Source organism: Nelusetta ayraudi, unplaced genomic scaffold (genome assembly GCF_046127955.1).
Source record: "Nelusetta ayraudi isolate G7.1 ecotype Tasmania unplaced genomic scaffold, CSIRO-AGI_Nayr_v1 ptg000016l, whole genome shotgun sequence".
Classification (NCBI taxonomy): Eukaryota; Metazoa; Chordata; class Actinopteri; order Tetraodontiformes; family Monacanthidae; genus Nelusetta; species Nelusetta ayraudi.
This window is the reverse complement of record NW_027466066.1, coordinates 1,434,783-1,462,038: the sequence shown is the minus strand read 5'-3', so window position 1 is coordinate 1,462,038 and position 27,256 is coordinate 1,434,783. Positions and strand designations below refer to the sequence as shown.

Below are 27,256 nucleotides of genomic sequence, written 5' to 3'. Positions count from 1 at the left end.
GTAACGGCTGATTTCCAGAACTTCCACAATTGAGGTTTGAAGTTTTTTTGGTTTTTTTTTTACATTGTGCAAATTCTCCAGTCTTTATCATGTAAGACTTGAGGGGAACGGCTTTGCACACGATATTATTATTATTGTAAAAAAGAAGAACTGCGGATTACAAGGAAGCGGCTTAGTTAGCCCTCTGTTTACAACATCCTGCAGACAGAAAAATGCTGAGCTTTGACTTCCTGCTAAAACCGATGCTTGGAAGGAGGACATAGACAAGGCAGTCCCCCGAGGACGGACCCACCGTCTACCTCGAGGCGTTGTCTCTCATCCGCTAGAGGTATGAGTAAAGCAGCGGTGCCCTCTGTGATGTCACAAAGGGCCAATTACCCAGAACTGTGTGTTCTGTGCACTTTCGCAAAAGTGGCGTGAACAAGAGAAGTAAAGATTTTTGCTCCCCATTTCTAGAAAGATGAACTAAAGACACAGACTGGGATCAGAAAAACACTGCTTAGGTGGATTTTGCACAGTGTGGGAGTTTGTCCAGAAGGAACCACAGCTCTGTCGCTCTTCCTGCAGCCTTAACGGTTTCTCTGCTGAGGTCTGGGGTTCAAAGGTTGGAGTGCAGGTTGCCAATGCAGAGAAGGGGAATTTTGAAGAGATAAAATCCCTCCTCCTCTCCGCTGCCCCAATCCACTCGGATGAAGCTAATTGGCTTGGCCTGGTTCTGGATGTTGCCGTTTGATTGGCTTAGAATCCTGGCCGGGGCCAGAGTGCACGTCGGACAACCAATGAGAACTCGCGGGGGCCTCTGAGAGAGTCAGAAGTCAGACGACAGAGTTGGTAAGTCGTAATTCGATTTCCTCCTTGGACATCGGACAACGAACACCCTGACGTGTGTAATCTTCCAGGAACCAGCCTGATCCGATAGCAGGGGTCAGGTCGGACCAAGGGTGCGTAGTCAGGAGAGGCCGTGGCAAAGAGGGGTCACTGCTCCCACCCCCTGTGTCACACGCACTCATACTCATACTCACACACACACACGCTCACACAAACTTTTTTTTTTTTTAACCTCTTCCATTGAACAATCTTGCTGGGTTGAGCTCGTCTGCAAGCTCATTGCACCTTCACGCGAACCTCTTGGGTCAATATAACGTCACGTCTCTTTTTCTGTCTCTCCGTCATTGCATCCGTACCACATCCACACACACAAACACACACACAGACATACACACGCATGCATACACACAGAGAAGTGATCAGTGTAAGCCGCTTGCTGCTGCTAAGCTGATCAGGGCTTCCGATCTGAGTGCTACAGAGTCTAATGAGTGTAGTTCATATATGAGTACTCTAAGTACTGCGATAGTGCAGATGGCCACATTTTCCATCCAGCTACATATGCTAAGTTTTACTCTTGGTTACATTAAAGTAACTTGCGTACACAAACAAGCGTCTCCAGGCAGTCCGGACGCTCATCGTTTCCGAATTCCCGGAGAACTCGTGAAAATGTCTATGTGGAATCCTGTGGTAAACTCCTTCCTCCAGAAGCGTTCAGCGTGAAACAAAGAGGAAAGACACTCGCACACTTGGAAATGTTCTCCTTGTCGTGTTCACCCCCCCCCCCCCCAGCACTTTAATGGAATATGAAAAATGTGTCACAATGAATTACATTTTTATTATGGCAACTTCATGCACCGCGATTAAAAACTACACTAAAACGAATGCTTGACGGAGCACAATAAAGCTCACTTTACGATCATTTGCTCTGCGTAAACAATGCGTTCTCTTATGAATTTCCTCAAGGCTGTGTTTTGAAGCAATGATTACCATTTTTGCAGCCACCCAGTGGTGTAATTCATGCAACAATTGGCATTATTCTGCATCAAGCGCAACTTAAAAAAAAAAAAAAAAAAAAATGCCTGCAACTCATGATAGGCACGTTTCGTAAAATCTGATTATTCTCCAGCTCTTCTCTGATCGCAGAGGGAAACCAAGTCTGTTTTTTCTTAAAATACATAATTGGGTAATTGTAATCTTGGTAAATTTCTCTGTTCCTGAATTTGTCAAATTAGATTTAATTTAATTTAATAATGGTTACAAATGCGAAAGTAATGCTTCAGATGTCTCTGCAAAGGGATCCATTTCATTTTTTTTGTTCACAGCCGAAAGCTGCGCGTATCTTTGAAAGTCAGGCGGCTAACACCGCTGCGGTGCCTGGAGCAGGCAATCGATACTAATCGGTCCCGGTGATTAGCCCGGGTGTAGGCTACAAATCCAGATCAGTGAGAGGCGGTGCGCTCCTTCACTGGCAGCACCTTGGCACTCTCCTGCTTCTTATTGAATATTCAGTTCACCCCATTTGTTTTAGTACACGCAGTATATTTACACGCACACACACATATTATACTGTTTATATACATACATACATATACATTTAAATATATATATATATACTGTATAAAGATATATATGTGTGTATATATATATATATATATATATATATATATATATATATATAGTGCAGGGGCACTGTAGGCGCTAGCCACTTGTTGCTGCCTCGCAGCTCTGGACATGAATTGGCAAATGTCAGATATTTAATACAAAAGCAACTCACAAGCCTCTGTTTAAGGTTTAACTGTAGGCAAAAATTACTAACTAAACTAAACTATTTTTTTTTGTTTGTTGTTTGTTGTTTTTTTGTTTATATGTGTGTGTGTGTGTGTGTGTGTGTGTGTGTGTGTGTGTGTGTGTGTGTGTGTGTGTGTGTGTGTGTGCGCGCGTATGTATTAGTTATTGCTATTTATTAGGCAGATAAATGAACTTTAAACTTACATTTCTTAGCTAATATTGAGACGGCTCGCTGGGCTGGTGTCAGAAATTAGTCCAGTGTCACATTCGTTTGTTTGTTCATGAGTGCCACTAAGTAACTATTTGACGTCTATATTTGATGTCTGACTCATGAAATGCAACTTTTTGTAAAAAAAAAAAAAAAAGACAACATACATTTGAAAATTCATGGACAATAATAATATATTTTTTATAGTTGAGGAATATTTCACAAAAGCATTCCGATATATGAACCATCACCGAACCTTTAAGATAAAAAAAAAAAATGTTTATGTAATTACTAATGCTATTAATTTAGGGCAGCTGTGAGCAAAAGCCTGCCATTGGTTGACGGTGAAGGTGTCACGCACTGTACGCACTGTACCTTCCCCGTGTGTAACACTCAGCCGTGTGCTTTCCGCCCGTGCTACTGGGATGTTGCCAGAGCAACAATGGGGTAATTTTAAGTCGGCGCTACGCAGCGTTAGACTGATGCTCGGCCCCTGTGGCTATTTTTAGGCTTCAGGATGCTCCTCACTGCACTGTGTGTGTGTGTGTGTGTGTGTGTGTGTGTGTGTGTGTGTGTGTGTGTGTGTGTGTGTGTGTGTGTGTGTGTGTGTGTGTGTGTGTGTGTGTGTGTGTGTGCGCGCGCCAGAGGGAAGTGGCGAACAAACGATGTAAAGGTTTAACACTGTTCCTACCCCCGCCAACGCTAACCAGCCACTTTTGTGTGTCCCTCTGTGTGTCCTGGCAGTGGTGGAGGTGAAGAGCAGCCTCCCGTCGGGCATGCAGAGCCCGGTCGGAGCAGCCAGCGAGCAGAGGACAGGAGGCGGAGACGCCGGTGAGTGTGGAGTCCTGCTGGACGGACGGCGTGTCAACAAAAACAACAACAACAACGACAACAACGACAAACAAAACTACAACGAAGCAAACAATTCAAGTGCAATAAGTCCCTGCGCAGTGAGTTTGGTGCAGGCTGTTTACAGGCGGAAACCTGCTTCACGCGGGCCCCGTTTTCGCTGGCTGCGTATTCGAGACGAGTTGCGTACCGGCGTGCGTGTCATCCAGAGGGACTCCTCTGAAGCCTCGCAGGGTTGCCTCTGCACGGCAACTTTAGGTTGTTTTTTTTTAAATTTTATTTTTAAAGCAACGTCTGGAGAAAAACAACAGCGACGGTTAAAATACGCAAACTTCTCCGAGGTCCAACGCATTCCCGCGTCGTTAGTCGCTCTTAAAAATGTGTCAGTCGGAATTAAATGACGGCGGATAATAATATAAAATGAAAACTGGGGGTGATGCTGCGCATACAGGGTTCAATTGCCTGTCAGCGCAAACTGCCAATCACGCGGCGGCGACTCGTTGCGTGGAGGCGTGCGTTGGTGGCGAGGTCGACCCGCTTCCCAAGCGAGGATCAGAATGGGGGACGGAAGGAGGGTTTTTAAGTGACTTTGAAAAGTGGTTGTTGGTGCCAGACGGGCTTGCAGGTCTGAGTGTTTCACAAACTGCTGCTGATCTGATGGGATTTGAACAACGTCGGAACCATTTGTGGAGTTTAGAGGGAACTTTCCAGAAAAAGGGAAAAATGTATCCAGTGAGCCAGCGGCGGCGCGAGTGTGGAGGAAAATGCTTCACTGCACTGTGGTGGCCAGTTGTGTGGATTTTAATACCACATCAATATTACAAGTTACACAAGGTTAATGATGTAGAATCCAGTGTAATATCGAACAAGTTCACATGACTCCATCCTCTTTCGTCTGTTTGAAATTTATGAGGATTTCAAAATATAGCCTTTTTTTTTAATGTTTAAAGTTTCTTTTCCGCCTTCCTGGAAGGCTCCAGTTGCGCCTCTCTGTCGACCTGCGGCGTGAACCTGCGATTCCAGGTGTTGATCTGTTAACATCCTTTTACTCGCGCCGAGGACAGAGACTCACCGCCTGCCTCTGTTCTCGGTTAGGTGTCGTCGGGCGTCTCCCTCCAGGCCGCCGCACCGCGAGGCTTCTTCGATCCGCTGTCAGGGCGGCGGCGCTCCTTAAGAGGACTAACGAGTCGGTGTTGGGGTGGGGGGGGGGGGCGACAACGGTCGACTGCGTCGGATCAATTAACTGTTTCGCTTTTCGAGCCGGGTTGTTTTTTATTTTTTTGCTGCGTGGATCCGCTGTTCAACTGTTTGATGCGATGTTGACTTGCTCTTTACAATGGGCTTAACCTGTGGCGTCTTTGAGAAAAAAAGTAAAGTTTTACGTAATTCCAAATATTATCATGAACGACAAATCAGACAAAGCAATACAATCCAATTTTTATTTTTTATTTTTTTTTAAATTTCCATTTTGTTGATTCTGAACCAAAAAAAGATCTCGCGCTTGGATTTAATGTGTGTCAAGGGGCCAATTATCCCGCTGAAACGTCCAGTCTTGACCTTGACGCCACAGTGCACTCGCAGAAGGAGGCAGCGCGTGGGTCAATGTGGGTGACTGGACGAAAAAAAGAAGCTGCACTTTGCGCCTGAAGAACGATTCTGCACCATAGTGCGTTTTTCACCGTGCACGCGCGGGCCTTCGTTGAAATCCTGTTCTGTTTTGCAGGCGGAGTTGCGGGGGAAGCTGCAGGGAGCGGAGGAGGAGGAGGAGGCGGAGGCGGCGGAGGAGGAGGAGGAGGAGGACTAGGTGGAGGAGGAGGCCCCATGGACCTGCGGACGGAGCTGAGGGTGGCCTCGCTGCCCGGGGGCCCGCCGGTGGTGGACACGTCCCTCAGGGAGCAGCAGCTCCAGCAGGAGCTGGTGCTCCTCAAGCAGCAGCAGGAGATCCAGAAGCAGCTGCTCTTCGCCGAGTTCCAGAAGAAGCACGAGGTGCTGACGAGGCAGCACGAGGTCCAGCTGCAGGAGCACCTGAAGGTAGCTCGTAACGCGAATGCCTCGAGTGTCTGATTTAAAAAATATATATATATACTACATTGTGTATGTTTTTTTTAGCAACAGCAGGAGCTGCTGGCGGCCAAGCGGCAGCAGGAGATGGAGCAGAAGAGGAAGCTGGAGCAGCAGCGGCACGAGGAGCAAGAGAAGCACCGTCTGGAGCAGCAGCTGCTGCTGCTGAGGAACAAAGAGAAAGGCAAAGAGAGTAGGCCGCCGCCGCCCCAGCCCCCCGACCCCACCGCCCCCGTGCGCGAGCCTCCGCCGTCCCGGTCGCGCTCACCGCTCTCGTGTTGTCCCCCCTCCCACCCCAGGTGCCATCGCCAGCACGGAGGTGAAGCTGAAGCTGCAGGAGTTCCTCCTGAGTAAGAAAGAGCCGGGCCTCGGCGGACTGAACCATTCCTTCTCCCCCAAGTGCTGGTGAGGACCGAGCTTCTGCAGCGGAACCACACCACGATTTACGCCGGTTAATTCACACGTTGTGGCAGCTGCCGCAATTAGAGGGCGACGACGACGATGCGTTTTTCCATTCGTGCTCTTTGTTGTCTCTGAGGAAGACGACAGACGTAGAAGCACTTTGGGTCATGTTGTAGTTTTGATGGCGGAATTGGTTAAAAGATTGGCAGAATCTGTTAAACACAGAATATGAAGAAGGCATTTGATGGATCTAGCATAGCATAGCATAGCATAGGAGTAGAAACTGTTTTCTTGCAAATGAACACGATTAAAAAAATATATATTCATGAAAGTTGAAGCAAATAATTTCCTACAAAGTAGGAATCCATTTTGGCGGGGGGACTAAACAGTAATGAAAAAAAAAAAAAACCCCATAAAGAACCAAAAGTCATCTTTATAATAAAAATAAATAAAGTTGACTGAATATTATAAGCTGCTAGCATAATAGACAAGAAAACTGGGACATCCAGGCTTACATCCTTCTGTCAGATTAAGACTGCGAGCCTCTGTCTCACCAGAGGATTGCAAACAACCGGCTTTTTTTTTGCATTCCAAAAGTTCCAAAGGGGAATCCCCGGGATTTTTAATGTGCCTCTGCGGTTGTGCGAGAAGTATTTACGCTCGTCTAATACTAACACTGGAATTGGTGCAGGATATTGTCGTGGCGTGTGCAGCAGCTGCAGCAGCGTAATCCTGCGACGCAGGCCGGCCGTCAGAGCAGCGGACCATACGAATGTATAGGTTTTGGGCTCTTTATGGGCTTTTCCTGCTAGTCAGCCTGGGTTCGTAACTGCCAGTATGTGGAAGTGTCTGGGAGGAAGTCCCTGACGTCGATGGCGAAGGCTGCGTGAGAGCAGGGACGACGTTACAAAGAAACGTTCAAATTAGGAACGTTCACGCGAAACGGGTCGACAGAAAGTGAAATGTGCTACGGTTGAACCGTTCCAGGACTTCATTTGTGTGTTGTGTGTTGTGTGTTGTGTGTTGTGCGTGCAGGGGAACCCAACAGACCTCCCTGGACCAGAGCTCCCCCCCCCAGAGCAACACGCCAGGAACTCCCCCCTCCTACAAACTGCCTCCGCTGCTGGGCAACTACGAGGGCAAAGACGACTTCCCGCTCCGCAAGACAGGTATTTATTTTTTGTATTGTCTGTGTGTGTGTGTGTGTGTGTGTGTGCGTGTGTGTGCGTGTGTGTGTGTGTGTGTGTGTGTGACTTGCAAAGTCAAAGTAGCTCGACGGCGGCGGACCACGCGGAGGTAGAGTGTGGTGCGCTTCTAAATGTGCGCGTGAGTCAGCGCGACTCGTGACTCACCGGCGACGAGGCAGACAGACCGAGTAGCGCAAACGCCGGCTTCACTCACCTGAGCCTTCTTCTCAGAAGTTCGGAAAGAATCCGAAATCAAAAGTCAGAACTCCCGACGGCCTCGCGGAGCATCGCCCACCTCGGAGGAGGTACGGAGTTGAGAAGCCGCAACAAAAACAAGGCAGTTGAGTTGAACCGTCGCTATGACGCTGCTGCTTTTGTAATCAGTGCTAGCACATGATGCAGGAAATGACGCAAAGGCCTTCAGTAGCCTTGCAGCTGAAGGGACTGGAGGATCTTCAGTTGACATATTCTTCAGGTGGGCAGGTGGATGATCATGGGGTGGTTTTCTTTTCTTCATGCACAATGCTAAAAGCAGTGCTTAAGACCTGTTTAGATTCAGGCTTGCTGGTTTGTAAAGAAACAAAAAAACATCTATACTGCAGCCAGCCCCTTGGATGTGCACAGAATAAACTGGTTATGTAATAATAATAATAATAATAATAATAATAATAATAATATTAATAATAATAATAATGATAATAATTGGGTATTTGACAATTTCAGTGCCAAATCCACTTCCTTTTCCCTTCATTTTTTTATTTCCCTGTCTTCGCCCTTGTCAACAGTGACCTCAGACGACTCGGCTCTCTCGCCCGCTGCCACTTTGGCCTCAACCTTTGCCATTTTTTTTTCTTTCTTTTTTTTCGGGCAAAGCTCTCCCTAAAAATAGAGCCGCTGCAACCGCTCGCCCTGCGAAGCCGACCGCTCGGCCAACTCGCGCCGGCGGCCAAATTGTAATGTAGGATTACCAGACGGGCTTTGTGCCTCCGCATCCTCCCTGATCATCTCCCGTTGGCCAATCACCTTGTCACCTCGAATGCTCCCCCACGTGCAAAGCAAAGCGGCTGAGATGCACAACGACTGAAAGAAAGTTCAAGTCGGATCTATCTATCTATCCATCCATCTATCCATCTATCTATCTGTGAAGAAGTTTGGCCATCAAAGGACTCTAGATGATTTCTGATGCTTGAAAACAACGCTATGCTTATTTTTGGTCTCTAGAATCGTGGTTATGCAACAGAGGAGGTTCGTCCGTCTGCGCGGTTGAGGAATTGTTGTTTCGCTCGTGGGACGGTCTGACTTTTTTTGTCGTCCCCCCCCGTTCATTTTCTCTCTCTCTCTGCGCTCTCACCGCCAGTCTCCGAGCCGAACCTGAAGGTGCGGTCGCGGCTGAAGCAGAAGGTGGCGGAGAGGCGGAGCTCCCCTCTCCTCCGCAGGAAGGACGGAACCGTCATCAGCACCTTCAAGAAGAGAGCCATCGAGATATCAGGTGAGAAGACACACACACACACACACACACACACACACACACACACACACACACACACACACACTTACAGAAAAACGCTATGAAAGCTCTGAAAAACTGACTTCCTGTCTCTCTCTCTCGTCTCGTCCAGTGTCGTCCCTCTGCAACAGCGCTCCAGGTTCAGGTCCCAGCAGCCCCAACAGTTCCAACTCTGCCATCGCCAACGGCAACACGGGCTCAGTCCCCAACATACAGACCGAGGTGCGCACGCTCACTCACTCATCCGCCCTCTCCAGCTCAAGTTTGCCACCTACAGGTTGTTGACGTCTTTAAAAACTCAGACAAAGAAAAAGAAAAGAAAGAAAAGGAGACAAGCGCTGACGGACGATTTTGTAACGCGATTGATCCCCTCGAACTCTGGTCCTGAGTCAAGAAAAATTAAATGTGAAGTATTTGGCCCTGAAGGTTGGTGGCGCTGTCAGGAAGAAACACTCCAAATGTTGAGAACTTCCCTTTCTCATCATCAGAAGTTGAGACCTTTGTTGCCAGTTTGAGGTGAAGCCTCCACTGTAGGAGTTGGCAGTTTTTTTCTTCAATGTACATCACGACTTGCAGTTTGTTGTTGCTGATTTACTGCTCGGCCACGAATGCTGCGGAGAGGCATCAGAGAGCTGCTATTTTTAAAGGCAGTGGAGTGCAAGTGAGTGTTTCTGAGTGGCCACTTCAGCAGAACAAGACGCAGGTATGACGGAACCACATAGGAGTCGTTTTGCAGGGAAGTTAGAAGAAGTCGGGTTTGCCTGGTTTGCCTCGAACGAGACCAGGTTCCAACGCGACAGGACCTGAATTCATCAGGTATTTGTAGAAGGGGAAAAATAAAGAACTGCACCGGCTCCCTTGAACCACGTCGCGTGGATGCAGCCTTCGTGTTCGGCTCCTATTGTGTCGGCAGAAACTGAATCTACAGCATGTTATTGTACAAAACATAGGACGAAAATAAACATGTGGGGTGTTTATTATAGGGCCCCAATGTTGCCGTCGAGCTGTTTCGGATGCTTCATTAAGCGGCGCGTGTAAAAATAAGTCCAATTAATGAGTTGGCCGACAAGACTTGGAGTGGTCATTGAAGAAAGTTGAAAAAGTTTCATTTTTTTGTTCCTGTAGGAGAACATACTTTGTGAAGGAGCGAGTCCGTCTGAATTACGGGGATAACGAGGCTCATTAAAGCCGACTGCGAGCATTGTTCTTTTTTTTCCCCCCTGTTAGCGTCAAATGCGCGGACTGATGTCTGGGGCCGGAACACAAGCGGGACGTAAAAAATAAATAAAAAAATAAATAATTAAAATCCAACCTCGCGATTTTGAGGTTTTCGGCGTCGAGGTGCCGTTTGATCCGTGCAGGAAGGGAGCTAATTAATGACGGCGGCGTTAAGGAATCGGAACCGCTCCGGAAATAGAACGCGGGGAAGCTGCTGGGGGTCGCTATTTAAGAGAGACGCTATACAGGATGCATCCGAAGCAGCGCCGAGGAGCGGCGCGCTCCAAGGCGCGAGAAAACTCATCGGGCCGTCTGTGTGTTTTGCAGCTGCGATCCCTCCACCAGACGCTGGGGGCCGACGGGACGCTGAGTCCTCTGAACCTCTACACCTCTCCCTCGCTACCAAATATTTCCCTGGGCCTGCCTGCCAACACACACATTTCGGTAGGTCGACCAACAAAAAAAAATATATATTGAGGAATATGTAGAAAATGTGCTTTAATGTCAATTGAAAATGAATGGGATTTAGCTCTTTATTGAAATGACTCTTAAAACACTGAAGATTTTATGAAGTACAGCTATTTTATTACCTACTATTTATAATTTCTTCAAGTTCGGCTGGCCGGATTAAAAAGCCTAACGGCCCTGATATGGCCCCCAAACCAGAGTTTGCCCATGCCTGTTCTAGGAAGCCTTCAGCAATACACATAAACCATGATTAGCCACCGATTAGCCGCATGCTAACTGTTGAAAATGCCCCCCCCGCCCCTTTTCCCAATGCAGCCGTCCCAGAAGCTGTCGACCCAGCAGGAGGCCGAGCACCAAGCCATCCAATCGCTGCGAGGGGGCGGGGCTCTCACCGGGAAGTTCCTCTCCACGTCCTCGCTACCGGCAGGTACGGCCTCGGCGTGACTCTGGCGTGTGTGTGTGTGCCGCGAAGGGCCAACCGCAGGCGAGTCGTTGATCCAAAGCTGCTTCTTGCAGGTGTCGGCCACGACATGGAGACGTCGGCTCCAACCTCCCACTCGGCCCATTCCTCGTTACTGCAGCACGTCCTGCTGCTGGAGCAGGCCAGGCAGCAGACCGCCATGCTGGCTGGTACGTGCACGCACACACACATGCATGCACTCACTCATATGTGCATAAAAGTCATTGAAAATCATCATTAGCTGTGTTTCTGTTACCCCTAGAATTGCGCAAAACCTAAATATCGCAATGAAAAACTGGTCATGGAAATGCTTAAACCTCTCAAATATCGCTAAAAAATTTTTACGCTCTCATGAGGTGTTTTTGTTTTTGTGTCGATATAGAGGGATATCGCAAAGGTGTGATGGTTGGATGATTTTTTTCTCCAAGTAAAAAATGCTGCGTCATGATTGGACAGAGGAGAAGACGGAATATTTTTTTTATTTTTTTTACTAGTCATCAAAGAGAAAAATATAACAACCATTCTTGACAGCAAACAAATGTAAACAAACAAAAGCAAACCTAACTCTGCTAAATCTCGCGGGACGGGATTTTACCGGAAATACGGCTCATGCGCTTCAACTTTGTCGAAATTTTAGAAATATCGCTTTTATCTTGCGAAAAACTGTCACGGAAACGCAGCTAGCGTGGTCGCCGTGTTCCCCACTTCACTTCTCCTCTTCTCTCGACCAACCAGTGCCCATGTACAGCCAGTCGCCGCTGGTTACGGCTGAGAGGGGCGTGTCCAGTGGCATGCGGCCGGTCAACAAGCTGCCCCGCCACCGGCCGCTGGCCCGCACCCAGAGCGCGCCGCTGCCCCAGTCGCCCCAGGCCCTGCAGCAGCTGGTGGTCCAGCAGCAGCACCAGCACTTCCTGGAGAAGCACTACAAGGTGCGGTTGGTTTTGCTTGCCTTTCGAACCAACACCGGATTGCCGGCGCGAATCGCTGACGGGGCGTCGCTCTTGCAGATGCTGTCAAAGGGGGCGGAGCTTCCCCGGCAGCCGCCCACCCACCCGGAGGAGACGGAGGAGGAGCTGACGGAGACCAACGACATGCAGGAGGAGGACGGCGGCGCGGGCCTCCACAGGTGGGGGAGTTTCTTTCCCTCCCCGACGGCCAATTGGAATCAGCGAGGGGCCGCCGAGCTCATTGGTTTCCCCCGACCCACCAGGCTCCAGAGGGACGGGTCAGAGGACAGCGCGCCCTCCTCCGAGCGCCTCGGCGCGCCGGGGAAGGGCGAGGAGGAGCACGCCGGCGTGCATGTGAAGGGCGAGAGCACGGAGAGCGAGCTTGACGAGGAGGAGGAGGACGAAGACGCGGTGCACCTGAGGGAGGGCGATGAGGAGGAGATGGGGAGCTACAGCAAGGTCTGTTGCCCTGGGTTTTTTTTCTCTCTTTGCCTTTAAATTGTACTTGAAGGAGACGAAGAAGAAAACTTTCAGAGCGCAATGTGATGGACAGCTGTCTTAAAGGTCCAGCGTGTCAAATTTGGCTTGATTCATGATTTTTATACTGGTAAAAGCTGTCCATTTTTTTTCCGGTAGCCCAGTATTTATGGAAGCCCGACAGTGCCCTGAATATGAATTGCGCTGTCAGGTGGCCTTCCTTAAAATTGAACACACTGTGGACCTTTAAATCAGCTTTAAAATGTAATGCAAATAGTTGTCCTGCAGGAAGCAGAACAGATTGTTTCATTGACATGATTAGTGTGAGGTTTTTCTTTAGCCCACTTGTATTTCAGCTGCAGTACAACTTAAAACCTTTATTTAAAAAAAAAATCATTAAAACAACAAAACTTCCCGTTTCCCACATTTTTCCTTTTTCTTTCTTTCGTCCTGTGTTTTTTTTTTTTTTTTTTGGGGTTTCACGTCCGGTGTTTCCAGCTGTTTAGAATTTAAAAAACAAAAGAGCAAGAGAACCCCCCCCCCCGCCGCCGCCGCCCTTTCCGAGTCCGGCTCCTCCGTCCCCACGACGTATTTTTTGGATGGCGTGGCGTCATCGTCGGCCCACGGAGGGATGAGTCACTCGAATGCATCAGCCGCTGACCTCCCGCCGTTTTCGGTCCCGGTGTGTTCGCTCTGCTGCAGCTGTTGCTGCGTTCTCTTTTTTTTTCTTTTTTTTGAAAAAAAACCCAGCAAAAAACATCTGACTCATCGCAGCCCACATTCAGTCCCGCTGGCTGGGTCCAAAACCTGAGGCGGCTCAAGGTGTTTGATCGCTCTCTCGACCGTCCTTTTCGCACATTGAATTCCCAGAGGGGTTCGTTTTCAGATCGAGCGCACAAGAGTGTTTTTTGTTTTCCGTTTCTTCCTTTTTTTCCCGCGTACAAAACATACCTTGGCGTACCTACATATATAAAAAAAAAAAATAACACTTAGGACCCCAACACGGCAGACTTTGATCAGTTTTTGTTTCGCCCTTTTTTTTTTCAGTCGATTCGACCGCAAATTATTTTACATTGCTGGTCGGCTGTCACTGCAGACAGATGGCAGGGAGCGACGTCTTTGCGCTGCTTTACAGCTGATTATAAGACAGCCCCGTATGTTTGCGCGCTTAACGTTTGTGTCGACTGAGAGCCGCTAATGTTGTTGTTTATTAAGGTTGATGAATCACTAAAAAACAATAGAATCGAATCAGGCTCCCACCGATCTGATCTTTCTGCACACTGCTTCAAAATTCAGTCTGAATCGGTCTCAGCACCAGACAACCAGCAGACAATGCAGCAAAGTTGAAAAAAATTCAAAACAATATGCCGTGCAACTCCTGATCCTTTGCTTCCCGTGATGTTGGCTGCAGAACTTGAGAAACTTTTATGCAACGTCACCTGGCTGGAAAAACAAAACATGGAAAAAAAACACATTGAACACAGTGCAGTCAGAATCCCCCCCCCCCCCCCGACCCTGAAAGCCACCGACTTCCGGTTGCATTGTGGGTAACGAAGGGTGGTCGAGCTCGCCAGGAGGTGGCGGCAGAGAGCGCACGGTTCCCTCCGCTGCCTCTCAATGATCTGCCTTCTCACGCCTGAACGAACCTTTGATCCTGGGGGGGGGGTGCTGCGATCGATCCGGACCACCCGTCCGCTCCCCGGCCCCCGCCCCCCACTCGCAGTCGGACCCCCCGGGCCTTGCTCTGGACCGGGCTGGAGAGAAAGTGACGCGCGCAAGCAGTGACATCACCAGCGGGTGACTCAACCGCTGGTCTCATCCCTGCGCGCTGTCAGTCTGTCTTTCTCCAGCCTGTGTGTGTGTGTGTGTGTGTGTGTGTGTGCGTTATAGTGTCCACCCACACATGATGAGTCACCCCTGTTCGCAAACAGGGAGCACAGCACGTCCTATATATAGACGCTGCAAAAATATGCGCGTCTGCAATGCGTGCAATTACACATGCACACACACACACACACACACACACACACACACACACACACATTAACAAGGACTTGCACGAGAAATGTTTCCTGAGAATCCAAAAACAAGTCTGCTGCCCTAGCACGGAAATGTTTTGCAATGTTTTAGACAGATTGTTTGTCCCTGCAGCGGGCCTGTTACACAAAAGCTAACTAAAAAAAAAAGTTAATTGCATTTTCATCGCGTTCCCGAAACCCTCTGGGACTCAGCGTGTTGAGACATCCTTCAGTGTGAATGAACGTACCTCTGATTCATTCTTTGCCTCTAATCTCTCTCCCTCTCTCTCTCGCTCCTCTCCTCCGTTTCCCATCAGTCCTTGCAGCAGATGGGCGTGTTCCAGTCCCTGATGCCCCACAGGCCCCTGGGAAGAGCGCAGTCTTCCCCTGCCACCACAGTCAACGCCATCAAACACCTGTTCACCACTGGTCAGTTGATGCACACACGTGTCTGTGTGTGTGGTGTGTGTCGCACGTTCCTCGCCGGGTTGTTGTTGTTGTTGCCGCCACATCGGCGGCGTCGGCGCTGTAACGCCGCCGTGCTTGTTGCCTGGCAACAGGGAGCCGGCTGCCTCCAGACGAACGAGGTGGACTGAATGAAGTACAGGTTCGGCTACGGCTGCGTCTGATTGGTCCCACGGTCTCACGGCAGACGGGCTTTATTTTCCCGTCCCCCCCCCCAAAAAAAACCCCAATACAACACAGGATTTCACCTTTTCACTTTTGTTTTCGTGTCATCCTCGTGATGACAATTTGCTGGTCGTGTTCTGCGCCAAGCTAGTAAGCGCTAACAAAACAACTGAATGTTCACAAAACATTGCAAGCCTAAAATAGGCAGATGTATGGACTTTATTCATGCCAAATCGGGAAACTCTGGTGTTGCAGCGCTAAAAGCAAGCAATAGACACTATCTAACAGTCACTGTTAGGAGTTTTAAGTGAATTAAAATAAAACAAAGGAACAAGAGCAAGATGTGCAAAAGGCTTAGTGTCCCAGAATATTCTCTGTCACACAGCGGGGAAGACTGATTGGATTGGGTTAATTGATTTTGGATTTTAATATATATGTATTTATAGGGAAAATATCAGGCATTTATTTTGCAGCACACACAATTCAAATTTGATCATTTCAGTAATTTATTTACTAGACGTGATAGGAAGCGGGCTAGCCGTTTTTATTTTTTTGTGGAATAAATTCGGATCTTGACTTCATGATGAGGAAGGAAAAAAAAAAAAAAAAGATGTGGCTCCTGAGACTCCACCAGGTGAGAACCACTGTTCTGTTATGACTGAGGGTCATAATGGCTCGTGGCAGGAAGGATTTCCCGAAGCTCTCTGGCACAGTGTGTGGTGGTCCCGATTGTCCACGTTTGTCCAAAATGAAAGGTAAAACTCTCCAGGTTGAGGGCCTCACCTCGACAAACAGGGGCCACTGCGGAGAACTCCTCGTGACCGCAGCTTCTGCCGCGCCGCCACCACTTCGCGGCGTCCTGTACAAGCACGGGTACAACAGGACAGGGCGTAATCATAATAATAATGGAACCGTCGCGCGTAAATCTCGCGCACGTGAGCTTTTGGCAAGCGGCGGGTAAGCCGGACTGTGTCGCCGGAGACACTCTGTGCCCATAAATAGAGCGCCGTATAAATAACCTTTGCAGTTTCTCAACGTAAAAGAGTGATTCACGTTGAGCCGGTGGTGAACTCGCTGCCCCGCGCTGCCAGCCATCATATTCTAAACACACAAAAACAACAGCGTGAGTCTACTGACACCTTGTGGCGCAGGCCTCTTACTACTACGTTGCCCCCCTGTGGTCGTTCATTGAAATGCAACGTTTATTTCCCTTCTCATTCGTTTTTGTTTGTTTTTTTTGATTTTTTTAAATTTTTTTAAATGAATCCTCCTCTTCCTTCGCAGGGCTCGTGTATGACAGCCTGATGCTGAAGCACCAGTGCGTGTGCGGCAACGCTCACATTCACCCGGAGCACGCCGGCAGAGTGCAGAGCATCTGGTCCAGACTGCAGGAGACGGGCCTGCTGGGCCGCTGCGAGGTAAGGACTCGTGCGCGCACTCGCACTGCAATACCTCTGTCCTCAGGGGGAAGAGCCGCGCCCACAGTGATGTAATGTCACGGTTTGACTCACCTACCGCAGGCTATCCCAGCATGCCCCCGCAAACACACTAGTTGACCTCTCAAAGTCAGCGCGGCGTCCCCCGGGGACCGAAGCGCGTCAGTCAAACTTCGCCCCGTCCCTGCGTTCGCACGCCGGGCCGTGGAACTTATTTTGGTCCGCCGTAATTACGCCCGTTTCCAAACAGGAGGTCTGTAATTTATGATGCGCAGATTAAACATGTGCACACGCTCTCTCTCTCTCCCTCTCCCTCTCCCTCTGTGTTTCTCCTACCCTTTGTGTGAGCAGAGGATTCGTGGGCGGAAGGCCTCCTTGGATGAGATCCAGTCCGTCCATTCAGAGTTCCACACTCTGCTGTACGGAACCAGCCCGCTCAATCGACACAAGCTGGACCACAAGAAGCTGCTCGGTACTCTGTCTGTCTGTCTGTCTGTCTGTCTGTCTGCCTGCCTGCCTGCCTGCCTGCCTGCCTGCTTTTCGCAGATGAATCTTAGTTTGACTGCACACGAGTACGTGGCAATAAATGCAGCCTTTAAGACCCAACTAAGTTGTTTCAAAGCAATGCAGGCTTCACAATATGTTGCAAACATACATTTGTACGTACAAATCCACAACATGTATTGTACTTGTTTTTCGTAAACTGCTTGCATACTTTTAATTTATTTTAGCCCATTTTGTTTCTGTAGGGTTTTATCTGCGTAAAATTTGTAAATGTGTAATTTGTAACTGCGTTCTGTATTTGCTGCTGCCCACCTCGGCCAGGTCTCCCTTGAAAAACAAAGGGTCTTAATCTCAGTGGATCAACTTGGTTAAATAAAGGTTGAATAAATAAAAAAACAAATAATATACTTAACCCTGTCTGACCTCTGTCTGTGGTGATCTGAGGCTTAGTTCTTTCAGTCTGTAACTGAAAGCACCTGTCACCCCCGGCCTTCCTGTCCGGCAAGTCGTACCTCCAGCCTCAGTATTTACCTTTGTAGGGGAAGGAGGCACAGGTGCATCTGTTTGCCGCAGGATGCGCATCACGCTGCTCGCGACTGAATATCTGTTTCCGCATGAGGACAAACAACAAGCTGCTTATTTTGGAAAGAAAAACCAAAAACAAACAATAATACATGCGCAGGTTTGCGTCGCTGTGACTCAGTAGGTGGGTTGCTGTGATTTTTGGGCAGCAGACTCCGACTCAGACTCGGCTCCTGCTGTGATGATGCGGGATTAACTCCTTAGTCTCTCTCTCTACCTTCCGAAGCCCTGAAACTGCTGCTGCTGCTGCTGCTGCTGCTTTCCTGCATGTCACATCACATGCCTCTGACCCGGTCTCTGATTGGCTGTTTCAGGTCCAATCAGCCAGAAGATGTACGCCGTGCTTCCCTGTGGAGGAATTGGGGTAAGAGCAGCCCCTCCCCTCCCCTCACCTCCTGCCGGTCTGTGAGACGATGAGTGTTGTGTGGTGGAACCGACTCTCTCCGCTGCCCCCTGCAGGTCGACAGCGACACCGTGTGGAACGAGATGCACTCGTCGGCGGCCGTCCGCATGGCTGTGGGCTCCGTCATCGAGCTGGCCTTCAGGGTCGCGGCGGGGGAGCTGAAGGTAGGTCGAGCACAAGGCACATGCATCCCTGAAGTGGGAGCCACCGGCCAACTGACCGTCTGTCTTTCCTCTGTCTGTCTGTCTGTCTGTCTGTCCGTCGTGGCACCAGAACGGCTTCGCAGTCGTGCGGCCGCCAGGTCACCACGCGGAGGAGTCCACCGCCATGTCAGTACACCCAGCACAATGACCCACTCTGATTTGCAGCTTCTGTGTATGGCTTGTTGCTCGTCTTTACCTATTCATATGTATTTATGTGTCTGTCTGTCTGCGCCTGAAACAGGGGGTTCTGCTTCTTCAATTCAGTCGCCATCACCGCCAAGCTGCTGCAGCAGAAGCTGGGAGTGGGCAAGATCCTCATTGTGGACTGGGTGAGTGGCCGGCAAACGTCGTGTTTTTTTTTTTTTTTTTTTTTTTTAAAGTTGAAATGTGACTCATTAGAAGTCAACTTAAAGTCAGAGGATAAATATTTGGGGTGTAAAACTGGGTCACATTGGACCCTCAACATTGTTGAAGGGTTAAGTAATGTCTTCCTTACACATTTTTCTTTGTGAAATTTGGGTTCTCAGGAAAAATCGCTTCTTATCAAATGATTGTTATTCGATCGATAAGGTCAATCAACCAACTATTTATGAATTAATCGATAAGTTGCATCCCTAGTCGTTGCATGTTGCGAGTACAATTCAATTGAAAGCGCAGTTGTCGGCACACAGTAGGCACACACTCATAAAAAAAAAAATAGAATTAACACTGTACTGTACTGAACTCTGCGTGTCAAATCACATTGTCGCCGTTCACTTCTCTCACATTCATTTGAGTTTTGATGTGAGTAATTAGCGCCGATAACCCGAGTGTGTGGCGCTGCAGTGTGTCACAATCACACCGCCTTCATGAACGGCAGCGGCTCTAAAAATCTTAAACTCAGCTACTGGAAGAAGTCGTGCTTGGGTCGCAGCATCCCGTTGACCTTCTCCCCCCTCCTCCCTCCCTCCCACTCCCCCCCGACCCGACCCGCCTCGGTCCTCTGCAGGACATTCACCATGGCAACGGCACCCAGCAGTCCTTCTACGCCGATCCCAACGTCCTCTACATCTCCCTCCATCGCTACGACGACGGAAACTTCTTCCCCGGCAGCGGGGCCCCGGAAGAGGTATCGTCCATCGTGAGGGAGGGGGGAAAAGACCAGGATGGCGAACGTCTCACGTCACCATGTCGCTCAGTTCTCACAGTGCCTTGGCTCATTTCTCCTTCCTTACACAGTAGCTGCAAAATAAAATGTTTGTTTTTTTTGTATTCATTTTATATTTTGGAGCAGATAAATAGGATTATCGCTGGGAAAACAAACACAAGTGAAGAAATGCCCTCTTATTCAATCATTAAGTGACTGAAAAGAGTTACATAGTTGATCAGACTTGCGCTGCACTTCTTTTTCATTTGGCTCTGTTGTGCTGCTCTAACAATGCCTGCAAGATGAGTGTATTATTTCTGCATTATTAAAGTACAGAAAAATACTATTTTTTCTATAGAATATTTTTACTGTTCTTTCGTCACTTAGTTTTGGGTGTCATCATTTCCCCAACTCGCACTGCACGAGACTTGCTGCTGACTATATCCACTGTGTGGCGCTGTTCTACATCCCAGACACTCAACGCGACTCTCCCCTTCATCCCTGCAGGTGGGATCAGGCGCAGGCGTCGGCTTCAACGTCAACATAGCCTGGACCGGAGGAGTGGAGCCCCCTATGGGTGACGTGGAGTACCTCACTGCTTTTAAGTAAGCATGGTTGCCACTCCTGAATGTAAAGTGTGTGTGATGTGAATGAATGAGGGAAAGTCCAGAAGCACATTGCTGCCATGCTAAAGAAAAAAAAAGGCTTATTATCATGTAATCACTTAGTTTCACGTTTTCACACTATTACAAGAAACTGTCACATTATTTTGTTATAGTGAAAGGCTCAGTACCATGTATTAACATGAAAAATTTCAAGTTTTTTTTCGAGATAATCTTCTTTAAAATTTAAGAAATAAGGTAAACGTAAATCGAGAATTTTATTAACATCAGAAATCCAATTTTTTTAAATCTAATCGCTACAATAAGGTAGGCTAAATGCTAGTTCAGAAAAACAACACGGACTATTTTGTGAGATGAGTCCGAATGTGAAGCCCTACACTGTGTGTACGACCGTGGGCTCTGAGTTCTCATGCACACTCATGTGACTAATTAACCACCACAGAAATCACTCGGCAGTCGACTATTTTTTTTTTTTTTTTTTTTTTTTTACTGCAACATCCCTCGTGTGCCTCTTGTGTAGGAGTGTGGTGATGCCCATCGCCCAGCAGTTCAGCCCCGACGTGGTTCTGGTGTCCGCGGGCTTCGACGCGGTGGAGGGTCACCAGTCTCCTCTCGGGGGATACAACGTCTCGGCAAAGTGTGAGTGTGCGCCGTCGCTCGGTACCCTGAACCAACCCCCCCTAACCCCCCCACCCCAGGGTGCTTTCAAGGGCCGCGTTTCTGACCGTGGCCGCTGTGCGTTGGCAGGTTTCGGCCAGCTGACGCAGCTGCTGATGGGTCTGGCGGGTGGGCGCGTTGTTATGGCGCTGGAGGGCGGCCATGACCTCACCGCCATCTGTGACGCATCGGAGGCCTGCGTGTCGGCGCTGCTGGGCGACCCGGTGAGAGAGTCGGAACGTCGGGAGCAGACGTCTGTGTTTTCTCTTGTGTGTTTTTTCTGTTTGGTTTTGGTTTTTTTTCAGTAGCAGGTGTTACTTCCTGTTCCGGTGGGTCAGTATAGAAAGACCAGACAGCTGAAAGAACACCAGACACGTGACGCGTGTCACTTGAACGTATTTAAAATGTGAAAAAAATTTACCTTTAAGATTGTCTTTAAAATTATTTAAATGTAGTTTTCTATAATCTTAAAGGGCCAACGCACAATTTTCGCCATAGTCAGATTCAACAATTTCCCAAGATGACAACTTACAAAAAGGCAAGAAATGCACAAAGCAAAATTGGTAAGATACGCGTTTGCCCCTAAAATGAAAAACCTGACTCGAGGGTCACTGCCACCTGGGAGAGGCATCAAGGGGGGATATGTTCCATTTGTGACGTCACAAAGGGCAGAATTTCCACCACTGCGCACTTTGTAAGACAAAACCGAGGATAGGATGTCGTTGCCAGAGAGCACTTTCACATTTTTAATAATGAGAGGCCTTAAATTAGCTCATTCAAACCTTGCACACAAGAGGCACCTGACCCTCCAGTATCTGTTTCCATGCAGTCTGTAGACCACATACGTAACAGTGTACCCAGATCCAGCTCATCCACATTGAACTTGCTGGTAAAATCCCACAATGAGCAAGAATTTTTTATTTTTTTTGTCCAGCATGCCGAAGAGAAATTAGGAGGGCAAAGCCTCCAGTAGGTCTTGATTTGGCGTCTCATTCCTGCGCAGCTCCGTTAACCACCTGTGCGTCTCCCTGCAGTGCGACTCCAGCTTCCAGTGGCCTCAGGAGAAGCCGTGCCCAAAGGCGTGGGCCTCGCTGGAGAGAGTCATAGAGATCCAGAGTAAGAACGACAGCCGGCCACACGCTCACGTCAGCCCCCTCGTCGAGGTCTCTGACCTCTGATCCCGTGCGTGTGTCTTCTCCACCCCCGCAGGTAAACACTGGCCTTGTCTCCCGAGCTTGTCCCAGACGAGTGGACACTCGCCCTCGGACGCCTGCAAGGGTCAGTCGGAGGACGAGGCGGAGACGGTCAGCGCCATGGCCTCCCTCAGTGTGGACGTGGAGCAGCAGGCCTCTCTGGTTCACGGCGCGGAAGCCAGCAGGTGAGCGGCAGCGTTGGGAGGATTACTTTGAGTTTTGAGTTTGAGATTGGAAATGTAGGAGTAGTGTCACTGTTTTGAATGGCTCTGTCAATGTAATGCAACTTCTTACTTTGGATTGCTTTTCTAAATCAGTGCTCTCAGTAGAAAAATTGTTCAGTTAAATTTGGAATCACGAAAAATTCCACGAGTAAATGTGATTTAATGTAATTTCATTATGTAATAACATTACATGCTACTCATTACTCCCCAACACTGGTGGAGATGAGCAGCACGATGCTTCTTAATGAATCTGTTTCCCTCCCGGAGAACAACACAAAAATGTTTTTTCAAGGAAATACATCTTGTATTTGTGTGTGCATTTTTATTTATGTATTTATTTATTTATTTTTTTAATAATTTGAAGCGGTGACTTACGACTGTGTTTTTTTTTTAGCCGCGGCAAATTTTTTTCATTGAAAAAAGTCCCACAACCAAAAATTATGCTAAAATTAAATTTTTTAGCCCAATAATGGCAATATAGTCTCGTAATTTATTTAACCTCAGTGTGTGAAAGCTGGGCCTGCTTAGGTGCATGCAAAGCTGATATCCTGGGAGGTTTTGAGGGAGGAAACCTGGCTCACATTCTTTTAAAGCGCAGTCTCTTGAGAAGGGAATCTTATTATTCATACTTTTCAGACCACTTAAATGAAACTGGATGATTTTCCACCGCACACCTGACGTTATCTGGCGGCGCACCAGTGAGCCGCGGCGCAGTGGTTGAAAAACACTGACTCAAGATGTGCCTCCGTCCGCAGGTCCACGGAGGAGCCAATGGAAGAAGAGCCTGTGTTGTAGGAGGAGCTTCAACTTGAAACCCCCACCCCACACCGCTCAACCCACCTGACCCCCCCGCCGACCAACCCCCGACCCCGACCCCTCGGCACCCCCTCTTCCTCTTCTTTTCCCTCTTCCTCCGAAGAGCGCGTGCGCGGGTGGGCGCACACCCAGCGGAATTGTGCCGCTGCGCGTGCAACGCTCCCATTGGCTGAGGGGCGTGGACGCCGGAGAGGGCGGGGCCCGCGGTGAGTTGCGGGTGGTGGTGGTGATGGTGGGTGGACGAAAACACAAAGACTTCTCTCTTTTCGACCGGTTTGGACGGGAGGCGGGGCTGGTGTCACGTGGCCTGACGTGCACCTGACCGACCCACCGAGTCGCCCCACCCCCCCACATCCTCAACTCAGCCTCTTTATTCTGCTTTGGCTCCGCAGCAGGACCACGACAGCCGCGGGACGCTGTGGAAATGCGGGACGGCGAGCAGACGGCTTGTCTTCTTGCCTGTCGGAGAGGCGCTCAGTCAGCGCCGACTTTTTAATATGTACAGTGGTGGAGGAGGAGGAGGAACTTGGTGCCTTTTTTTAAAAAAAAAGAGAGAGACTAAAAAACAACATCGACAACAACAAACAACAATAACAGAAGGAACCGTTGGAAACCACAAAACACCGACACCTCAGCAAAAACCAAGCAGCCAATCAGGACTGACGAAAACACTGGCGAACGCGTGCGCGCGCGCATGCGCACACAGGCACACACTTTGGTCACAAGCGTCAGTCGCTTCATTTTTCTTTTTCTTTTTTTTTTTGGCGGTCTTCTCGTTTCTACATCTCGATGCCTTAATTTCGTCCCATCTTCGCCGTTTTGCGACTTCTTTCAGGAAGAGAGAGTGAGAAGACTCGTGACAAATGTAAACTCTGCGTACCCGGAAATGTATTTCAAGTGCTCGGCGTCGACGTCTTTCACTGTTTCCTACGAGATTACCGAGGAGCCTCTGAAGCCGTCCTCATTGTGAACGTCGGGGCTTTTGGCGGCGGACGGACTTCACCTGGATCCGGGTGAGTGTCCCGCTCCCGGACCACCGCTCACCCGTCGCGGTTCTGGCCCGAGGCCGTTGTGTCACATTTTAAAAACACTTACGACAGCAACAACCACCACATCCCTCTTAGTGCTGTTTTGTTTTTGTTTTTTTAAACCGGACTATTTCCTGTTTTTGTGTAAATACCGTCTCCTGTCCTGTTGCCCACAGTTCCGTCACAGCAAACACTTTTCTATATCTGTACATACATGTATGTAAAAAACAAAACAAAACAAAGCAAAGTACTTCTTTTTTTGTATGAAAAATTTAAAAATCATATATATGTGTATGTATACATCTATTTATATATACATATATATGTATTATACTGTGTTTTATCCAACCAGATTGGAGATGTGAGTATATTCTATTTGGAGATTGGAGGGTTTTAAATGATTGGCTGCTCGACAGGAAGTAAAGCACATGGTCTGACGTCATCAGGCCGACACCTGTTTGTTTGTCCACAGATGGTGGGGTCAGTAATGAATGAATGAATGATTTGACAGCCGTTTCAGCAAAAATAAATAAATAAATAAATAAAATCATAACAATAATAAACTATCTACAACTTCCCCTAGAGGCAGGCTGAAGTAATGTGTGTCAAACTAACGATCGGTCAGCTTTGAAGGATTGACGCCCACTGGGATTTTTTTTTTTTGGCCTGGACGGCGTGGAAGCAGTAAGTGCAGGAGAAGGCAGTGAAGCAGTGCTGCATCATTGACCCGACTTTTTTTTTTTTTTGCTCGTGAGCTTTTGTGCAGTGCTGCTGCGGTTGAGTTCAGCATCCTCTTTGGCAAGACCGGACTTGCTTTGCTGCCCACTGCAGACCAAATCGGAAATTACAAGAAAAAGATAAAGTGGGTTGGCCCACGATTGACGCTTTTAAATTGCTGCCCAGTAGGTGGCACTGTTAAACCTCATTCCTGCCCATGATCGCAGTTGAAAGGAGTCTCTCGAGGGAGAACTTTGTTTAACTGACAGATGGGCTTCAAATCTTTATTCATTATAGAAATAAACTCAAAAATACTCAAACAGCAATGGTCGGCAGTGTTTTTTTTTTTCTCCTAGGGCTCAGTACTATGAATGACAGCTGTTAAAGTGGGCCAGGTTTAAGACATGGGACCGGAAGTCCTCACGCTATTTGGCATAATCAGATGAAAGATAGCTAAAACTATCTAAACTTCAGCATTGTGCTCTGGCACTTTCCCCTAGACCTCTTGTGCTGTTATACACTCAACCTGTCACTCTGAAGTCTTCATCAGCTCCTGAAGTTTTCCGCGGTGTCGTCCGTCATCCGCTCTTTCTCCCCTCGTTAAAAACAAACAAACAAACAAAAAACTCGACGGCCATTGAAAGCTAAAAGCTCTGGAACTGTATCATCCTGTCGAGGCACATTCGCCTAAAACGCAAGTGCTCAAACTCCCTACGAAGTCAAACCAATTTTTGGGTGTAGCGAGCTTCACACCTCACACTCTTACCTCACGCCCGCACAAAAGCAATACGACAGCAGGGAGAACACTACAACAATCACCTTTAGCATTGCCATGCTAACGCAGCAGATCACAAGAAAAGCAAAGAGGCAGTTAGTGGGATCCACTGACTGACTTTCGGTTTGGATGCTTTTGGGCCTCTTCTTTGGTGGTAAAGTGTATTTTCTGTACTAATGTAAACACTAGATGCCATTTTGTTATCCAAAACATAAACAGTGGAGTGGGCAGATTGGTCATGCATATTATTTCATGCAAATAGAAAGTTACCCACAGAACATGGCAGCTGCCTATGCCGCACAAGCTCACTTTGAAGGTGACTGCTAAAGGTCCCATATTGTGCTCAGTTTTCAGATATCCAGAAAACATCGTTAGCCCTCTGTTTAACAGCCTCCCTGTAAAAGCTTTTGCAATCTTCATGTTTGGAAGTGGTTTTGGAGGGCGACACAAACACCCAGTTACTTGGTTGTGCTGACACTATACTGGGGGAGGTGTAATCACACTTTGTGACATCACAAAGGGCTGTGGGTTTCAGCACATTTTCTGAAAACTGCACCAAAAAACTTTTGGCTTCATTTGGCAGAGTTTTTTTTAATTTTTTAAAATTTTTTTATTATTATTTTTATTATTTTTATTTATTATTATTATTATTATTATTATTATTATTATTATTATTATTAGCTCTGATTGGTTTTGTCTATGTATACATTTTTTTTAAAATGATTTAATGATCATTTTTCAAGAAATATCCCGCTCTTGTCTTATGGAATAAAAAATGCGGCAATGTGGCACAATGCGGGACCTTTAAGGTAAGGTGTGTGGCTACTGCAGGTATTGCACTATTGATGGGGGGGCCCACTTGTACCCAGAGCTGGAGCCTCAGTTCAAGTTGAGGTGCTTTCATGTAGAAGCAGCTCTCAGTCTGGTGGCTTTTCTTGTTGTTTTAAAGGAGTGACTGACAGTCTGGCCCAGTTGCTACAACCCAAACGCAAACACACCCACAAATACACGCACACACTGAGGTGAAACACACACTTTACCTTCCCTCCCGACACACCCAGACTATTTTGCTACAATACTGTATATTTCTTAGTATGTTTGATACTGTGGTGTAACTGTTGTGTCCTGCTATGATGCGGTGCAGGGGGAGGGGCTATCTCAGCTGGCTCAGAGGAGGTTCGGTCGTCAGCGTCGCCTCCTCTCTCCTCTTGTACCTCCTTGTGTTCGCCGAGGGGTGACGCTCCCACCCCGCTAACCTCTCCTTGGTCCGCCTAGTAACCGAAAAGTCCGCGGGGGGAGGGGAACGATTAAATTTAAATGAAAAATGAAAAAACGAAAGGGGTGGAGGCGTTTTTGATGGAGCTGATCACAAGCACATTCCTGACTTATTCTCTGTCTGTGCTGTCGTTTGAATCCAGATTCTTTCTTGGTGAGACAATACAACATGTGTCTAGTTCTTGCTCACATGTATATAAAGTGCATATCTGTGTACACAACGTGCAATACACGCTATCAAGCAATCTATTACTGTGACTATTATTGGTAAAATACATGTTTCCTTTTTCAGAGTTTTGACCCCGTTTTATCCCCCACCTCGACCTTCCTCCTCTTGTCCTGATTTCTTGTCGATGTGTTCAGGAGCTCAACAAAAAAAGAAGAAAAAAAAGGGAAGGTGGCACTTGTGATATCACTCTCTTACATTTTGAAGGGTTTGTGGACATTTTATGAAACCCGTTTTTATTACTCTCACTGTAATGTTGTGACGTTGATCCTGCTTATCTGTTTTGTTTCTTTTTTTTTTTTAAGTGGGCCTGTTGTTTCAATTGTCTGGAAACTCAATAAAGCAATTTACCAACCCTCTGGTACATTGGCCTCTTCAAATTCACTGTGTAGTTTTCATTCATACAAGAGAAACAGCTCA

The 27,256-nt window shown here is 47.9% G+C and overlaps 1 protein-coding gene and 1 long non-coding RNA gene across 7 annotated transcripts in view; both read left to right on the top strand.

The window, feature by feature from the left end:
• The window catches only part of hdac5 (histone deacetylase 5), a 42,715-nt gene extending 19,224 nt beyond the window's left edge, over positions 1–23,491 (top strand). For 3 of the 6 annotated variants that reach the window (XM_076023720.1, XM_076023719.1, XM_076023716.1), the window contains 28 exons: positions 3,569–3,655; positions 5,397–5,704; positions 5,783–5,927; positions 6,034–6,139; positions 7,172–7,305; positions 8,681–8,812; positions 8,943–9,052; positions 10,376–10,492; positions 10,832–10,943; positions 11,033–11,146; positions 11,712–11,905; positions 11,984–12,102; positions 12,187–12,382; positions 14,736–14,847; positions 16,333–16,466; positions 16,836–16,956; positions 17,885–17,934; positions 18,030–18,137; positions 18,247–18,302; positions 18,418–18,505; positions 19,165–19,284; positions 19,810–19,907; positions 20,446–20,564; positions 20,673–20,806; positions 21,617–21,698; positions 21,792–21,960; positions 22,755–23,021; positions 23,208–23,491. In XM_076023720.1, the coding sequence (XP_075879835.1) occupies positions 3,601–3,655; positions 5,397–5,704; positions 5,783–5,927; positions 6,034–6,139; positions 7,172–7,305; positions 8,681–8,812; positions 8,943–9,052; positions 10,376–10,492; positions 10,832–10,943; positions 11,033–11,146; positions 11,712–11,905; positions 11,984–12,102; positions 12,187–12,382; positions 14,736–14,847; positions 16,333–16,466; positions 16,836–16,956; positions 17,885–17,934; positions 18,030–18,137; positions 18,247–18,302; positions 18,418–18,505; positions 19,165–19,284; positions 19,810–19,907; positions 20,446–20,564; positions 20,673–20,806; positions 21,617–21,698; positions 21,792–21,960; positions 22,755–22,794 (3,273 nt within the window). In that variant the 5' untranslated portion in view covers positions 3,569–3,600 and the 3' untranslated portion in view covers positions 22,795–23,021; positions 23,208–23,491. Of the gene's footprint in view, positions 1–597; positions 832–3,568; positions 3,656–5,396; positions 5,705–5,782; positions 5,928–6,033; positions 6,140–7,171; positions 7,306–8,680; positions 8,813–8,942; positions 9,053–10,375; positions 10,493–10,831; positions 10,944–11,032; positions 11,147–11,711; positions 11,906–11,983; positions 12,103–12,186; positions 12,383–14,735; positions 14,848–16,332; positions 16,467–16,835; positions 16,957–17,884; positions 17,935–18,029; positions 18,138–18,246; positions 18,303–18,417; positions 18,506–19,164; positions 19,285–19,809; positions 19,908–20,445; positions 20,565–20,672; positions 20,807–21,616; positions 21,699–21,791; positions 21,961–22,754; positions 23,022–23,207 lie in introns of those variants that run through there. The other 3 variants (XM_076023721.1, XM_076023717.1, XM_076023718.1) reach the window with 3 other exon arrangements.
• A 26-nt stretch (positions 23,492–23,517) lies between these two features.
• On the top strand, positions 23,518–27,191 carry LOC142886666 (uncharacterized). Its single transcript, XR_012926440.1, has 2 exons — positions 23,518–23,828; positions 26,903–27,191. It is a non-coding gene; the product is annotated as an uncharacterized LOC142886666 (long non-coding RNA).
• Positions 27,192–27,256: the final 65 nt, after the last annotated feature.